At 36.8% G+C, this 19,019-nt stretch overlaps 1 protein-coding gene across 2 annotated transcripts; it reads right to left on the minus strand.

The window, feature by feature from the left end:
• Window positions 1–4,375: 4,375 nt before the first annotated feature.
• On the minus strand, window positions 4,376–11,656 carry LOC122088319 (WAT1-related protein At3g28050-like). 2 transcript variants are annotated; one of them, XM_042657543.1, is made up of 7 exons: window positions 11,375–11,656; window positions 11,215–11,277; window positions 10,966–11,079; window positions 10,190–10,424; window positions 9,928–10,086; window positions 9,359–9,510; window positions 4,376–5,467 (listed from the first exon to the last, which is right to left on the minus strand). In XM_042657543.1, the coding sequence occupies exons 1-7, from the start codon at window positions 11,563–11,565 to the stop codon at window positions 5,458–5,460; spliced, it is 924 nt and encodes a 307-aa protein (XP_042513477.1). In that variant the 5' UTR covers window positions 11,566–11,656; the 3' UTR covers window positions 4,376–5,457. The 2 variants fall into 2 exon arrangements, with proteins under 2 accessions (XP_042513477.1, XP_042513476.1); XM_042657542.1 differs by lacking the exon at window positions 4,376–5,467 and adding an exon at window positions 5,698–6,128 and having other exon boundaries at window positions 11,375–11,655.
• Window positions 11,657–19,019: the final 7,363 nt, after the last annotated feature.

Here is a 19,019-nt window from a genome sequence, read left to right on the forward strand (position 1 = left end):
GCTTGTCCAGTTCAGAAGTGGTTTAGTGGCCTAATGGATGAGGAGGTGTAGAAAAGGGCCTTCTTCTCCTTTTGGAAAAGTTGTTGCTATTTCTTTTGTGGTACAAGGGTTCCTCTGGACAGGTGCCAGCTTCTTCATGAATACCAGGTGGTCAATCTCATGCTCTGAGAAGCCAAACTTTCTGAGGGGTGAAGATTGGTGGAGACTGCTCAATCCCTTTTCTATGAAGTCCATATTTTTGAGCCTATTGAGGGATGCCATCCTAGTGCCTTGGTCACATCTTTGACCACCTTCACGAGACTTCCAATTACAGTTGGTTCTAGTATAGTACATACAGACCATCATTCTCTGTGCTCTTCTTTGCTTTGCATGCACACTTCTTCCTTTGAAAGGATAAGGCTTAAGCTCATGTAGCTCTTGGTCTCTTGGCTCTTATAGGAGGAAGCAAATGAAGCCTTTCAAATCAATGGGAAGCGACAGACTCCAAGTGAGCCTTATCTTCTTTTCCCATTCTCTCCTCATGAGAACTCGAGGACTAGGTGCCTCCTTTGATTGGATCAATGTTGTAGGACCACCAGAGGAAGACCCAATCTCAATCAGTGCAATTTCTGTTATCCCAGTGATGCAACTGTCTTGGTCACCTTCATTGACTAGCATTTTCTATTGTTCAATTTCATGAGTCACCCAGTCAAACTTGTCTTGAAAAAGCACTTCAAATCCTAGTTGTATCTTTGCTGCGGTTTCATCAAATCATGGCTCCACATTTCCACAAAAGGGGAAATCTTCTCTTTCTTTTACAAAATACCGATTAAGAGTAGGGTAGTAAGAGATAGAGATCTTCCTAGTCATCCTCAGCACTTTTTGCCACTTGGTAGTCGGAGGAGTGTACCCGAGACCATTCTTTCCTTCTCTCACTGCTAAACTAGGCTGCTTTGGAACTCCTTGATGATATTTTCCTAGTCCCATGGCAGGAAAATATTGCATACTCTTCATCATCTGATTCATTGGCAGACGCCAGATGGCTTCATAGTTAGCTAGAATTTCCTCTTTTAGAGCTCCTTTGGCAATGGCTGTGCAAGTTGTGTCTATTTCAAAATCACTTAGTTGGACTTCTTGGTCTTGTTTTTCTCCATTTTCAATGTTGGCCAAGGTAGTCACCACTTGGGGATCTCTAGTTACTGTGATCACCTTTCCTTCATAGATGAACTTCAGTTTTTGGTGGAGACTAGAGGACACTGTCTTCGCAGGATGCAACCAGGGCCTTCCCAACAACACGTTAAAAGATGCTGGTATGTCAATGACTTGGAAATCAATGTCAAACTTTGTCAGGCTAATCTTTACAGCAAGGGTAACGATGCCAAGGATCTTCCTTTTGGTATTATCATACCCTCGTATGGTTTGGATGGTTGGCCTCATTTCTTCCAAGCTAATGCCAATACTCTTTGTCGATCTCAATGGTAGTACATTCAAAGTGGACTCGTTGTCAAAAAGAACCTTGGGAACCACTTTGTCAAGGTATTCTACTGTGATATTTGTGCAATAAATCTCTTAACTATTTAAATCTAAAAAAAGGCAATCGAACCCTCTCTCCCTTTTGGGCATCTGATGATACCATTGGGGTTTTTAGTAGCATTATGTCTGCAAAAAATGCTTCGAAAAACAAGTTTATCAAACACCAAAAAATCAACTTTTGTTTTCAGAAACGTGAAAAGCCGTTTCTGTTGTTCTGTGTCTTTCTGTGTTTTTAAACATAGAAACAACAGGAACATTATCACGGTGCCTAAAATGTAGTACACAATGAACTGTTAAAACATGTCAATTTGTCAATACATAGGGAAAGTAAGTGAAAAAGCCTACTTGTGCATTTTGTTTCAGCATGTCAAAAGAACAATAATAGCACAGAGGAAGAATAATACCTCTTGGTCTGACATCTCATTTTCAAATTTGGGATAAAAGGTGTCAACCGGTATGGTTTCAAGAGAAGATACCAAAAGGCCCAAAACCATATTGTACCAAGAAATTTTTTATATTTCATTATTGATACCATACTGGCTCGGTATTGTTTCGGTACAAATTTTATTTAATATAAATATGGTTTCTTATTCAATACGAATCTGATTTTCGTATGATTTCTATTGGATACTTTTGTCGTTTTTGTCTTTTACATATGTGTAATCGGTAATTCGTATTCGGTATTCAATAAGGGTGTCAATTAGTATGATTTCGGTATTTCGGTATGTATCAAATGATTTTACCTTAAAAAACTTACACCATATCGAATAGGGAAAAAAAGATACTGGTTTATCATATTGAAAACTTACCAAATCTCCTTTGATACACCCTTACATCCAATGGTCTTGAGGCTTGTAAGTTTATCCATAGGTGAAATACATAACTGTTGTTCTACCCAAAAAAAAAAAAAAAAACATAACTGTTGGTGGAATTTCTTTATCAGCTTGTTTAAAGGGTGCAGTGAGTGTGTGAAAGGAAATCGAACATGTTTGATAATCCATGGGTTCCAATTTCTATCATATCCAGGGTTTAAAAAAATCTGGCCGATTCACCTTGGAATCGACACTGACCAATCCTAGCAGTTAAGACCGATTTACTCTGATTAATGCCAATTTTCCCTGATTCGAGAACCGGCACTGACCGATTAGGAAGACTATTGCGAGTTTTAGAACCCTGATCGTATCAGATGCACAGAATGAGTTGTGTAGGTTTAAGTTTAGAGGGATAGCCTGATGTTTTGTGGGATACACTAATGTGAATGATTCATTGGACCTATAGTGGTTAAGTCCACTTGTGGGGATAGGCTCAGCCCATCTATTGTGGTAGTAGGTTAGGGTTAGAGAGACAATTATTTATAGTTTCTATGGTCTCAGCAGTCACCATAAGATGAGAACACAGTTGGTCATTCACAACCACTAATGAAGGATTCCTCGAAAAGTTAAGGATTAATAATCTTTGTTAGAAATTGAATGGATTCGTTCTTATACATACACGAGGAAGGTAATTAAAAAACAAAAAAAAACTCATCTTCTTCTTTTATACTAGACCGTGCGAAATAAAAGTCTCATGCACGGTTTTGAATGAGAGGAAAGAAGTGAGGAGTCCTACGTTTTGTCTCTGTGGACCCAGGAGAAAAGGGGGGGGTGGCTCCACGGGAAGAATGGTGTATCATAAAACAAAGAGTCACCTGATTCAAATATACAGTATGGATCTGCAATGCAATGTATTTGGACCCTAATGTCGATCCGAATGAATCAACCCTTCCACAGAGGTAAATCTTTGCCTGCTAGGCAACAAAATAGCAAGTTACAAACATGAGAACATAGTTTACTCACAGAGTTGTGGGAGACTACAGAAAACCCTAGAACGCTAGTTTGTTTGTGATTTTGTTCATGGAACCAATCTTCAAGCACAAAGAACCTGAAAACTTGTGGAGGCTTCCCAAACCATAATATAGATATGGTTTCACACCCCAAGTCTCAAACAGCCAAACTTAGGTCCATTCAAGCTCATGTTGGTTGATTTTGTGGCTTTTTGTTATATTAAACAGATTGGAATGGAGAAACATGATTTTGTTGGCGGATGTGGTCCAAATCATCACATCAGGATGTAATTTAAATTTTGAATAGTGTTACTAGTGGTTAGAATACATTTCCCATTAGTTAACCTCTTTGCCATTATGAGATAGAAATTGCCAGATCAAACAAGGATCGCTAGAAAAGCTTGAAGCAATGTTGATCCCTTGATCAAAGACAAAAATGGAAGCAACATCACCCATGTATCTGGGACAATCCGGAGGTAGAGTGCACAGCTCCATTTTTTTATATTGACATGGATCTATGATTTTAACAAGTCATTTGACCCTATTTTGGTTGAAACCAGGATTAATTGAATGAAGTTGAGTTGACCCAGATTGGGTTCAGTTAAAATTGAGAATAGAAAAATTTACATCCACCTCCCCTGATGTTTAACTTAATTATATCCACCTCTCTCGCTTTTCGTTTATTGTAAATAAACCTAACCAAGCTAACATTGTGAATGAGGTGTTTAGTTTCAAATTAAAAAGACTATTTTACCCTCATTATATCTTTACCTAAAACATCCCAATTCATTGACGATTTTACCCTTATTACATCTTCACCCCTAAAATCCCAAACTTGGTCTTGAACCCTAACCGCAGCCCCCTTCAACTTGAATTGAGGAAAATTTCCCTTGGGAATATATACCATAGATCAAGCCCAATGAGGAATGCAACAAACCTAGCTTTCCACGTTTACTTTCTACTTTTCTTTCCTACAACCTCTTTGGCTCCATTTGATTGCAAGTAAATTAAAGGGAAGGAAAGTGAAATTTCAAAAAATAAAAAATTACCCTCCATTATAAAAAAAAAAAAAAAAAAAAAAGGCGTTCAAAATGCGTTTTAACTAACTAGGGGTGGTACAAGCCTGCAAGGTTATAGGATAGAACAAAAGTTCAGGCCAAAGTGTGAGCAGCAGCAGCAGCAATCTTGCAACAAAAGAGAGGAGAAGATTTCTGCAATTCGCATATTCAAATCCAAGTGGCAAAGGAAGACTATGGAAATCGCCAACAGAAACTTGGATACTAGATCACTTCTTGTGCATCTCTTTCAACAACAATGACAACGAGCATAAAGACACAGCTATGCCAAATTCAATTAACTTGTTTGTTCTGATCAGAACATGATTCAAAAGTCACCTTCAGCAGCAATTAAGATACTATTTCGATTTCTAATAACCATCACAGGCACCGAACAATTAGCCCCAGTAGCTCCATTCACATTACACTGCATCCATGATCCAAGATATTGAATAAGGAACTCTTAGAACCATTAACATGTTGATCCGAATGCAAGTTGCTGTTGACAGCAAATGAATGAACTTGAGCAGCCTCCATAAGTGAATCTGGGGGGGTCCTGTCCTTGGAAATCCTAGCATTCCTCACCTTATAATCGTACGAAACTTGCGAGACGTAGATCATGATATGACCAACCCAAACCATACACCTGCAGTCCAACCCACAATCTACTCTTCTACTCTTGCATTCAAATGCATAGCTGCTGCCGAGTTACAGTTTAACAGGAGGTGATAAACTGTTCTGAGTGTACCTCATCAATAGAACCAATAGCATCACCTCAGCCAATAATCCTGTGCCTGGAATGCGTTGCTTAAACAGCACCAATTAAACATGGTTATTCAAGGTGTTCTGTGTGCAGTTTGATTTCTTTCGCGGGTGATATCAAGATCATAAAGGCAAATGAGAGGTGTTGGATGAAGATGCCCCCCTATGATGCCAACCTATTGGCTGTCTTTGTCCTGAAGGATCTTCACCTGGCTGACTCAACTTCAAACTCACTATCAAAAGTGAGCAACAACAGGATCAAATAGATTTCAAATAATATCTACTCTCCAAACCTTTGTTCCTTGATCAATCAAATCTGAAACAAAAACTTCTTCCCCCTCAGAAAAATCACATTGAGGTCCAAGTTATGTAAAGTCAGAATCCTGAGGTCTAAAGCGACCTAAAGTCGGAATCAAATGATCAGCAAGAGCAATTACATAGTTATATCACCAATTCCAAACAGGCCCTCTTCTCTAAAAACTGTACAGATTGAAAAAAGACCTCACCAAGTCATACAAGGCCCTTTTCATTTTGACACATTCCAGAAAGAGAAACGAGGAAGTGATTTTCATTCAAAACAGCTTCCAATGTTCTGTTAGATCATACAAGTACCTTTTTATTTCATATTATCAGGCTGTGCAAAGAAATGAATTTATTCTCATATTTAACAACCTTCAAATCAAGGATCAATCATGATTCAGTTGTATCTCATGTTGCAAAATTGAGTTAGACAGCTTAAGAATATCTATATTTTCTTTTCATTACTAAGAAAAAAAGCATAGATTCCGAGTAATTTACATTTTTACAAATATCTACATTTCTTCCAAGTAATGTTTTAATTGCCTTGCAAAAGAGGGGCCCTTTCATTTGAAGGTTCCAAGCTCTTTACGCCAATACCTTTATCCAATTTCCCTTCTTGGGCTTTCCCCCATATCACAGCATAAAACCCAACAGTGATGGTAATTGAGCCAACCACACTGCACAAAAAGTGGATTTTTTCACTATTATTGCCCTTATAGTTAGAAGAGAGAGAGAGAGAGAGAGAGAGATTGAACCCTTCAAATTGAAACCAAACAGCAATATCAGAGTTTCAACTCAAGGTGAAACGAAAGCACATATTTAAACCATTGGGTCTCAAAGTGGGACTAACTGCATGAATAAAGTGAGTCTCAGCACCTTACAATTTTGATTTTTATGTTCTGAACTCTTTTACTTTCTAGTGAAACAGAAGATGAGGAAATTTCTGTGTTCAAAACTTCAAATTAAATTTTCTTTTCATTTTACAAGGTAACAATTAACAAAGACCCGTTGAAAGTGAATACAAAACTATTATACTTCAGAAGAAAATAAAATAACCATTGCACTCAAACTTTCTTGCCTCTGTCTTTCATGCAATTCAACTAAATAGAGAATGGTTTTGATCTGGTTTGGGACTCTGAGAAGATAAAAATGTATAGGAAAATGTCACCGATTGTGTTTGTGGAGACGAGGAATTAGCCGAGGACAGTTTAGCAGAAATGAAGGGTCTTTGGAGATTCACGCACCTTGGCTACCTTGGTGAAACAGAGAGTATCCATACCTGGGACCTCTTCCAAAGTAGAAAACCTATTTGTTGGTTTTCTGTTTGTGTGGCCTAGTTCCTAGGTTCTTTTCTTGTTGTATACAATCTTTATGCAGCAGTTCTTATCAAATCAAATAAATAAATGACTGGTCAGAATGAAAAGAAGAGTGATTGCTCAGTTTGGCACACTTGGAAGGCCATAAATCAGAGGTCTTCTAGGATATTCCAATATAGCTGGGAACATAAGCAGGAACGTGAAGAGGTTGCATTCAGTGGCAAGATCAAATATCTGAACCATAAAAGATTCAGAAAGGCCCTAACTGTTGGCAGTCTCCTCTCTGTGGCTTCAAACTGAGTAAACCAAGACAGAGTTATAAGCTAGTAAAAGGATCAATCAAGTAGGCTTGTTACCATACAAGACCAGAAAGGAAATTTTATCACATGTAAACAATACAGGGGTGATGGCATATCGGCTATGTTTGGTTGCAAGGGAGATTTAAATGAAAAGGAAGTGAAATTTTCAACTTTAAAAAGAAACTTTAGTAATTATTATCCCATGTGAGATTGTATAAACTAATTGAAATTTTTACCATATTTAATAATGATACATTTTACATGTAATTTTTCTTTTACATTTTATAGCAAAGGGCTTTGGATGCAAAGTAAAGTAAAATTTAATAACCAAATATGGAATGATTTGGAATCAGTGATATAGTCACATGGGGTAATGATTACAAAAATTTCTTTTTAAATTAAAAAATTTCACTTCCCTTCCCTTTAATTCCCCTTGCAACCAAACGGAGCCAAATGGAGCCAAACGGAGCCATCATCAGCGAAGAGTTTGAGCCAAAAGTTGTGGTTGAAACAGATGCTCTTAAAGTGCTTCATATGAACACATGGAAGGAGGCATAAGCTGGATGTAAACATCATCCCTTTGGCCAACGAGTAATTTTGAGTTAACCCATGTATGCAGGCAGGGAAGCTAGACACCAGTCCTTTCGAAAAGGTTTTGAAAATTTTAGGTAAGAGTCACATGTTCATGGGAAAATTCTGTGAATTCCTTTCTACCCAACAAAAAGGAAAAAAAAAAAAAAAAAAAAGAAGCAAAGATGAGGTCACGTTTTCCTTTCAAACTAACATATTTCACTGAGTCCATTTTGCATTGCCGTATAATATTTTACAAGGTTTGTTGAAAACCAGTACAGAATTATATAAGGATTAAAAAGGGGGAAACCTATTTTACTGAATGCAGTATGTAAAGTTGAACAACAAAATCCATTTCAAAATTCAGGATGTTGTTGATGCAGTTCAGAAGAACAAAAAATCTAACAGCAAACCAGACTATTTTGCTGGGTCAAACTAGGCCAAGAATGAACCAACAGGCTTAATTTTGAGTGCCCGATGAGTTAGTTATATGGGTCGTAGGCTGACCATTTTTGGGTTTTCTATTGTAATGACCTAATTCCATAAGCCCAAACATTTAAGATTTAAGGCCTATACGAGATTTGTGTTAGTTTCTTTATTAGTAAGTTGTGTTTGTAGAAGGATTGGATAGATATGCTAACAATCTAGTCATAGTTTCTATTTTGTTAAGTTCTAGAAGAGTTTCTATTTTGTTGAAAACTGTGGTTGTAAGGGATTATCCCTTCAATGCATGAGGAGTTTCCTATTTTTCTTATTTCATTGAAGTTATAAGAAAAAAAAAAGCATATCTTCAATTCTTCTCCACAGTTGGGTGAGAAGCCTAACACATCTTCTATTCTTCTTCTTCTTCTTTCATTAAAGGTCGGATCTATCCCTTACTTGCATATCAGTTTTCTCTCCAATTTCTGTTTTGATCGACTTGCTATTCTGCCCAGTAGCCTTCTATTGCACTGTTCTCAGTTTCAGATCATATCATAATGCAAGAACAGCCACCAGATCAATCCATCGAATCTCTCTAGTAGTGGCAATTCATTGCTTTCCTTTTGGTGTCCTGCAGCAGGAACTTACATGCCCTAGTTTATATTTTTCTTCTAGTTTCTATTCCTATACTCTCATCCTACTTTGTTCCTTAGTTGCTATATTCATTCCCCTACTTTCTATTTTGTTTACAATTGCTATTTCTCCACTTTAGTTACTGTTTTCTGCTGTTTCTAATTTTTATCCACTTTCTATTTTCATAACTCCTTGATATCTTCCAATTTAGCTGTTTGATTCGCTCCTAATTTTGGCAACCCATTCAATACATCTAAAAGACCTTGTGACCAGAGTTGCAACCAGATCTAATCACCCTAAACCAGGTTGTTGGTTTGTTGCTAATAAGGGTTATTATTGAGCTTGCTGTTCTAGATTACTGCTCGTTATTCTAATCCCAGCCTTTGGGTAATTAGATATCCATTAGTTGTTCACCCAAAATAGTGATGGTATCTTGATTATTGGTGCTCTTGGCACCCATGGAGGGCCCCACCCCCAGTCAGATAGCTGGATTCAATCCCTCACTCAATTATGTTTAACATGATTCTTGATCATGTCCACCCAAAAAATTCTAAATGACAGGAAAATATATACTCAATTTACTATTTTTTACACACTAATCATTTTTCAGGGAGTGTTTTAAGTTGAAATAAAAGCAGCCTAAGAAAAGGAAGTAAGAGAAATGGATACCTTCCTAGATAGAAGGTGTCCCCAAGGAGAAGTACTCCCATAACAACAGCAATAACAATCCCCAAAGGCCTGAACATGGCAACATAGAGAGGGCCCTTTTGGTGGAAAGCCCATGTCATAGCACCAACACAGAATCCATACCCAAGCATCCCCTGCAGTGAAGCACACATGCTGTAGATCAAGTTCAAGTCCGCATAGGAAACAAATTACCAAAAGTTAAACACCTCAAAAGAAAATGAGAAAAGTCGCGTTCATCATTTTAACTAGAAATTGTCCAGAATATGACTAATGCAGTCCATCCAACACATCTTCTGATCTTCCCAGAAAAGAAAAAACATTTCTATTTTCTAACTACCACATTAAAATTTTCCCTAAGAAATTAGTTCAATTTGTTGCCTAGGCCCTATGCAGGGATGTAGGGTGTTGCCCATAGATTGAGAAATCACTTAGCCACATGGTCAACAATTGAGATCCAAATTTTTTATCACCATTGGGGATCATATAAACTCTAAAATGATCATTCTTTTACTTCAGTTAAGAACTCATGATTGAGTTTGTTATATGCTTACAGAGTATACAATAGTAATCAACGCCAAATCAGGCTTTAATCTCCATGCGCTTTTGTCTCGTTCCGCAATCAGAGATCCTATTGCAGATAGGATGGTACCAAAGAAGGAATAGAAAAAGGTCAGAGTGAGTTCTTCTGGATATTCCTTAACAACTGCTGCCTGGAAATATAAACAATTCATGTTAGTTTATCTTGGTTTTATCCCATTTGTTAATGTTGTTAAATGTTAGAAACTTTAAGGGAGTCCTGGAATAGGACTGTACCTGGAAGTTATGCCATATTGCAGATAACATAGCATCTGCAGCAAAGAAAAAACCTCCAATAACCCAATTTGACTGTGAAGAGAGAAGAATCCAATTTGATGACTTAAAAGATGATAAATCCATCATGATTGGTGGGCCCTTATAGAGAGTCACAATGAATGCCCCTGACACTGATACTATGGTTCCAATTGATTTAGCTAGACTGCTTGAGCTTTTCCAATATAAATTCTCCATCCTGGAGCCAAACAATTGGATTCAACATAGAGTCAGACATCCATCCATAAATACATCTAGAAATGTAGTGATACAAGCATAGACACAGTGAGATAGATAAAGAAACTGAAGCACTAGAAAAATACTCTACAAGTAGCAAAGCTAAACTAGAGAGTAAGCCATTAAAGACTATATAAGGAAGCATGAAGACCCAGCCGATTTTGTAAAAGAACCCATTTCGTAATAAACTGAGATCATCCCTTCCAGTTATAATATATTGAGATAATCATAACCATACAAATATGTAAAGAAAGGAACTTCTGCATACAGACAACCTAGGATCTGACTCGTCGCATAGGTATTAAAACACAGAAAAATGAATACTGTGGAATTAAAATCTTTCAGAAAACCAACCAGAAACAATGATTTTTTTTTAATACTCTATCATCAATGAATTCAATTACCTTGATAGTTGATAGAGCTAATTTCTTAAGAAACACCCAATCCCCACACATTCTTTTATAGACAGATACAATGAGCCACAAGTACTATCTAAACAGAACCTGAAAAGGACGGCAATTATGAAGGTGAAAGCAGGTATAAGATTGCTCATTGCCGCAGCAAGAGTAGGAGAACTGTAGTTAATGCCAGTATACGCGAAAATTTGCATCAAATAACTGCAAAATATAAAGACAAACATAATCAGTAAGGTGTTTTTGGCTTCCTTTTAATACATCTGTTCAAACAAAGCAAACCCACTAAGTACAATTCAGGAAATTTAAAATTCACAGTATAGGCATGTCTTCAGATACCCAATTAGGCCAAGAAGGAACATTTTACAGAGAAAGGAAAAGGTCATTGGATGGAGATTTGCCCTGCAAAGCACAAGGTGAAGAACATGTTTAAAAAAAAACCCTAGAAAAGTGGAACAAAAATTGTGATTCAACAGTAAGGAGTTGCAGAGAGAGTTACCTGTGGAAAAAGAAGGCAGCGGGCAGGAGGATGAGGGTGGCAAGAGCATAGGAGTACATGATGAAGATGAAACTGCTCATTCCTCCAGACATGGCTGCTTTGCTTAGTGTGGTTAAACCTATGGAGGCACACTCCACCATTACCATGACTGCAAACACCACTGCATCCCACAAAGGTGAGCTTACCCTCATCTCTCTCTCTCTCCAGAAAACTGCCACTGTACCAAAAAAAAGACAAGGAAAGACTCAATCAGATTGACAAAAATATAACAAAGTATATATATCCAGAAATGCAATTCGCAATATATGTGCGTGTTTCTGGTTGGAATGATAAGTGCGTGTGGTCTGATGCGGCAAATGCGTTTGTAACTTATGGGCCCCACCGCGGACTATCACTTGCAACGTGCAGTCAATGAAATATTAGAAAGAATAAAGGCATCTTTAAACTTTTAACGATATTTATATGCATGTGGGAGGAGAATCTAGCATAGCTTCAGTGGGGGCAACATTTAGCCATATTTTTTAATTGTTGCACTAAATTGGGGGACGTGTGATTGGTTAGGGTTTTTTTTTTCCCCATTAAATGGTAAATAAAAAATAAATAATGACAAATTTGTCTACTGCTGCAATCCAGCAGGCACCCAATGAAATAGAATAATTAATTTTTTTCTTAGGTTTACAAAAACCCTCATAGGTTTTTAGTACTTTTAAAAACGCATTTTTAGATTCTATTTCATTAACCACCAATATGGGTTGCAGCCAATAAAAAGGGTTTTAGATCTAAACAAAAAGAGAGGTGACAGTAGTTACAAACCGAGTAACAACCAAATTTAACCAGACTCATGAGTGTTCTTATTGGTTTTTTTTTTTTTTTTTTGGTAATGGAGTGTTCTTTATGGTAAATGTATCATTATATGTCAAAAGGAACTCATCTAATATGATGCAGGCAACATCAGCGCACAAAGACTTATCGGAGGGCACATGGAAGCATCTTCAATGCATAGGGCAGCGTGGTCTTTAGCAATTAAAAGTAGATTACAACACATATAGCTTACCCAATGATGAAATTTTGCTGCTACCTGTTCATAAATATCTTCTTAGGATTATGTATTTACCAAAATACCCTTAGATAATCCAATAATTCACTTCACCTTTGGTTTCACAAAAATCCTTCTAAGTTTTCTTATTTTCCAAAATACCCTTTGAGATTCTATTTCTTTGGGTGCTAGCCCAGGCAAAAAAATTTCCAGTGATGATAACCTAATTTCCAGTTTCAAGTTTCCACAATATGTATCACTTAGGGCCCGTTTGATAACGTTTCAAGAAACGCGTTTCTGCCGTTTCTGTTTCCAGAAACAGCAGAAACGGAGTAAAAAGCGTTTGATAAAACTGTTTCGTTTCACTTATTTTCAGAAATAAAAATAGAAATTTTTACTTATTTATGGTTCAAGAAACGACCCAGGCGAAACAAGAAGTTGAACTTGTTTCGCCGTTTCTGGAAACGACTTGTAGCCATTCTTTCACTGGTTACTATCGACTTCTAAAAACATGACTTATCAAACACCTTAAATTCCGTTTCTGTTTCTAAAAACAGAAATTTATGTTTCTGCCGTTTCTTGAAACAGAAACAACAGAAACGTTATCAAACGGGCCCTTAGTATCAAACAGAGTCGGCACCTTCAGATTTACTTAGCTTCGATCGAAAGCCTACTGCCTCCAATAGATCAACCTTTTTCGCTGGCTAAGTAAGAGCTTAAGAAGAAAAAAGAATTGCAGACTCTGACGCACAACATCAGCTCCATGGCGAACTTGTTGGGTAATTATATTACAATTTCTTACAAAAATAAAACAAATTGCAATACAAAGCTTTTGCAGTATAAACTACTATGATGTTGTAGTATTGATCTTTGGCTGAAATGAGATGGGGATAACTTCAAATAAATGTTGAATCACCACCACAACAACTGAAAAAACTTCGAACTGAATTGAGGTTGAGTTACACTTATAGTGCTGTCTTTAACGTAATTGATGCCCTCTACTGCCAAGAGTTGTTCTACATCTCTACCTCCAAGATAAAACAACCTTCCACTAGAAGATAAGACAATTTTTCTAGTCCCTTCTAGGAGCAAAAAGCTACGGCACAACAGCCCCCTCTAACCTTACACAAGACTTAGAGAAAATAGAAGAAAGAGAAAGACTTGTATGGTTGCAAAGAGTAGAAATAGATGGAGTGTCAATGTGTGAAATGTATGTCTCTGCAAGGTATTTGGTTGGGTTTATATAGACTCAGAACCAACCCTTGCACCCTCTTAGATTCCCCAAGAGTAACCTCCAACTAATGACAAGTTAATTAGAGAATAATGTCATATGGACATGAATTGAGAATTAATTCAATAAATTGAATTAATTCCAATCAATTCCTTAGCCCACCTCCCCACTCATGATAATGGCCATGAATGAAATTTAGAGCTCTTATAGGGTGTTACTGACCTTTTTCTAGCCCACCTCCCTACTCATGGTAGTGACCATGAATGGACTTTAGGGCACCCACATAATGACATTGACCATTTACCTCTATTTGGCAATAACCTATGACATGAATTAAGAATTAATCCCAATCAATTCTCTTTGTCCACCACTCCACTCATAGTAATGACTATGAATGGAATTTAGGGCTCCCATAGGGTGTTATTGACCATTTTTCACTACCTTGACCCTAAGGGTCCCACACCATTACAAGTCATAAAACACATAAAAGAAAAACCTCATTTTGAAACTTAATTATAATAAAATAAATGTAAATTCTAACAATCCCCCACAAGTTTCAAATGACACGAAGGACACATGTGCTGTGACTGTATTAGACACTATCGGACACATCATTGTAGGTGTCTTTTGGATTTGAACCTACACTAGGTCTAATGAGTCACGCTACAGAGTACGAATAGAGTTAGACTCCTTGAACCTTTCCTCATTGATGTAGTTGACCGATCCATCAACCACATTCCATAAGTTTACTTTTTGAGCTACCCATCATATAATCACTTTGGACTTTTGAACTGACCATGTCCCTTATCTTGGACTCATGAATGTTTAGAGAACTTGTCTATAAGTTTTCATCAGTAGTGGCCACACCCCCTATATCCACTTAGGTTAGTCCCCGATGTGCACCACAATTAACATACCCCCACATTTCATGGGATTGGACTAATTAAGAGCTTTACCACTTAACCTTTCTCCTTGTGGTGATACTACTATCACCATCTACATCTTGGAATGAATACTTAAATAAGCAGTAGTACTGAATTAATCACCTATGACTTTGTTTGTACCCCTTGAACCTAATTCAGGCATTAAGCCTCTTCACATAGGTAGGGTGTTCATCACATGACCTAAGGATTAGGCATCAACCCCATTCCTGTAGATGCACTACACAAGTTCTTGACCTACATGGGCTTTGTGAACATGTAAGCTTGGTTACTTTCTGACTTCACATAATCGATAGTTATCATTCCTCATCTATGTACTGTCTCACAAGATTGTGTCTTAGGCGTATTTGCCTCATTTTACCATTGTATATCTAGTTCTTGGCTATATGTATAGCCGTTTGATTATCATAATATAGTGATATCAATGGTATCAGATTTTACAATAATGGAATATCCACCATTAAGTTTCTAAGCCATTCGACTTTCGTTCCCACCTTTTCTAAGGTTATAAACTTAGCTTCCATAGTAGAGCCTGTCCCACAAGATTGCTTTGTGGACTTCCATGAGATGGCACCGCCTGCTAGTGTAAACACATACCCACTAGTAGCTAAGAACTCGTTTGTATCCGAGATTCAATTTACATCGCAGTACCCTTCCAACATTGTTGGTTTACCACTATAGTGCAAACTATAGTTTATAGTGTCTTTTAGGTACCTCAGCAACCTATCAATCGCACTCTAATGCTCCTTACTTGGATTGTGAGTATGTTGACTCTACTTTTCTACCTCAAGGATAATATCGAGACGCGTACAATTTATTAGATATGAGACTGAACCAATAATTTGAGCATACATTTTTTGATTCACCGGTTTACCCAAATTTCTTTTCAAATGACATCCCATTTCAAAATGTGTTTTAATTGCTGAAACTTCATGGTACCCATACTTTTTAAGTATATTTTCTACATAATGGCTTGGGATAGTGAAATATTATTCTCTTGCTTGATGATCTTGATCCCAATGATCATATCAACCTCTCTTAAGTCCTTTGTGTCAAAACTAGACTTCAAAAGTTTTTTAGCTTGATTCACTATTTCCAAATTTGTTCCCATTAGCAGCATATCATTACATATAGTAGTATAAATATGCCATTACTACCATAAAACCTGCTATATAAGCACCTTTCAGCATCGTTCACAATGAAACCATTTGAAATTAGAACTTTGTCTAATTTTCAATGACATTGCTTTGGCGCCTGTTTCAATTCATATAAAGATTTCTGAAGCTTACAAATTTTTTTCTATTGTCCATTTACAATACAACCTTCTGGTTGCTTTATGTAAATTTTATCCTCTAAGTCCCCATTTAGAAATACCATTTTCACATCCATTTGATGGATGACCAGGTTATGTATTGACGTCATTGCTAACATAACTCTTACTGTGGCAATTCTAGAGATTGGGACAAATGTGTCAAAGTAATCAATGTTAGGCTTTTGCGTAAACCCCTTGACTACAAGTCTAGCTTTGAAACGATCAAGTGACCCATCACTTTTTAGTTTCTTTCAAACCATCCACTTGGTTTCTAAAGTTTTAGAATCAATTGATAAATTTACCAATTCCCAAGTATTATTCTCTAAGATTGAATCTAGTTCACTCTTGATTGCTTCCTTCCAAAAGACGGCATCCGATGATGTAATAGCCTCTTTGTATGTAAGAGGAGCCTTATCTACTAAATAGACAAGTCACTCATCATTCGAATATTTGGGTCTTTTGAGTCGCTTGCTCATCCTTGGTTGACTTCCATCACCATTACCCAATTCTTGATTGGTAACCCTTTCATTTGATTCATTTTCCCCATAAGTCAATTGACTATCCTTACTTGTAGGTAAGTTGGACTTACAGGAAAATATGTTTTCAAATAACTCAACATCCCTTGATTCTATGATGCTATTTGTTTCAATAACATCATCCATGACTTTAATCACCATGAACCGGTATGCTATACTATCAGTAGCATACCCTAAAAACACACAATCACATGTTTTTTATCCCAATTTTCTTTTCTTGGTATCCGATAATAATACCTTAGCCAAACAGGCTTAAATCCGCAAGTGTTTTAGACTTGGTTTTCTTCCAAACCATTTCTCAAATGGTATCATACCAGTCTTGTTATGTGGGATTCTATTTGATAGATAACATGTCGTTAGCATGACTTTCCCCCACATATCAAGTGATACACTTGAACTCAATAACATAGAGTTTATCATCTCTTTAAGAGATTTATTTTTTCTTTCGGCAACTCCATTGGATTCTGGTTGGTATGGAGCGGTTGTTTCATGGATAATTCTATTTTCCTCACAAAACTTTTCAATGTTAAAATACTCAGTCCCTCTATCGGTTCTAAGTATTTTAATCTTCTTGTCAAGTTGATTTTCAACTTCCAATTTGTAAGATATAAATGTCTTTCCGGCTTTATCCTTTGATTTGAGTAAATAAATCATGGTATACCTAGAATGATCATCTACAAAGGTTATGACATAATTGTTTCCTCCCTTAGACTCATATGACTTATAATCACTCAAGTCACTATGAATCAATTCCAAGAGATCACTCTTTCTATTCACAGTTTTATGAGGTTTTTTTGTTAACTTTACCTCTACACAAGTTGTACACTTATTCACAGGGGGTTCCACCTTATTGGTGATCATATCTAACTTGCATAGTTTGGTGATATACTTCACACTACTATGACCCAACCTACTATGTCACAAATCAAAAGAATTAGTAGGACAACAATGTAAGCAGAAGAAGTACTAGCTTTCTCAATTACAATATTTTCAACGCTTAGTACAAAAACCCCTCACTAAGGTATCCCTTCCCGACAAACACATTGTTCCTAGTGATAACCACCTTATCACTCTCAAAAGCTTATTTCATTCCTACTTTATTAAGCAAAGGAACTGAAATTAAATTGCACCTAATGTCCGGCATATAGAGGACATTTGTGAGAACCATAGTCTTCCCTGAAGTGAGCTTCAACATTACCTTTTTTTTCCCCATAATAGGGGCACTTTGGAAAATTTTCATGAATACCTTTTCGTCTCCCATACTCATGGAATAAGAAGAGAACATCTTCATATCACCACAAATATTCAATACCCGATCCTTTGATTTTTCAACCAAATTTACTTCTGTGACCATAGCTACAAAGACGTTGTCTTCAACTAGGTTCACATTTTAGATTTTTTTCTTCTTGAATCGACAATCTTTCTTGAAGTGCCCTAGCTTACCGCACACATAGCAAGTGAGTTTCTTCTTTTCCTTAAAAGAAGGCTCATCATTGTATTAACGGTTCTTCCTTTTCTTGTCTTGTCTGTTGGTTTCTACCAAGTTCGCTTTTAAGCGTTTCTTCCCAAGGTCTTTTTCACCATTGTTTTTTGTTCCGATTTTTTTCCTCAATTTTGATCCTTACAACCAAATGGTCTAAGGTCAACTCCGTCTTCTTGTGTTTCATTGACAACTTGAAAGCATACCAAGAAGATGGAAGCTTTTCAATTAAGGCATCAGTCACAAATTCTTCTGGTAGAACCATTTTTTCCTTTGCTAGCTTTCCAACCAAGATTTGAAATTGATCAATTTGGTTTGAAATGGTGTCACTATCTCTCATAGTAAAATTTAGAAAGTTAACCACTAAGTCCTTCTTGAGCCAGCATCCTCAAGAGAGTACTTATTTACCAAAGCATTCCAAATCGAATATACATACTCCAATGAACTATACACATGGTATAAGTCATTGGATAATGCATTCAAGATCTGATTTTTACATTGTTAATCTACTCGAATCCAAGCCACCCTTTTGCCCTCCTTTATAGGATCATTGTTTTTTTTTCGGCATGGGTTTAGTCAAGGCAAATACCACCCCAATTTGAGTTAATGCAAACAACATCATTTGCCTCCACCGTTTGAAGTTTTGACCTTTAAACTGTTCAATTTTATCAAATTCAGTGACAATCCTCATCTTACCCAAATCCGGGATAAGATCAATTATCGACGGGATAACATTGGTGGGAATTGAATCAATGGTGGTTAAATGAGGAATCCCCTTACCATTGTGGCTAACATTAACCCTGCCTCTTTGGTTGTTGATTGTTTCTTCAACATTGATGTTTGAAGTATCTCCTATGTTGATAATTCCATCAACGACATTGTTATTTGAAGCATCACCTATGATAGTGATTGAAGGACCATCATTGTTGTTGGAGTCATTACCTCTGTTGAGGCTTGTATCTCCAAGATCAGCCATGGGATCTTACAACTATCAATTACCTTAAATTTGTTGGGTAATTGTATTACAATTTCTTACAAAAATAAAACAAATTGCAATACAAAACTTTTGCAGTAGGAACTACTATGATGTTGTAGTATTGATCCTTGGC

Source organism: Macadamia integrifolia, chromosome 9, assembly GCF_013358625.1.
Source record: "Macadamia integrifolia cultivar HAES 741 chromosome 9, SCU_Mint_v3, whole genome shotgun sequence".
NCBI classification, from domain to species: Eukaryota; Viridiplantae; Streptophyta; class Magnoliopsida; order Proteales; family Proteaceae; genus Macadamia; species Macadamia integrifolia.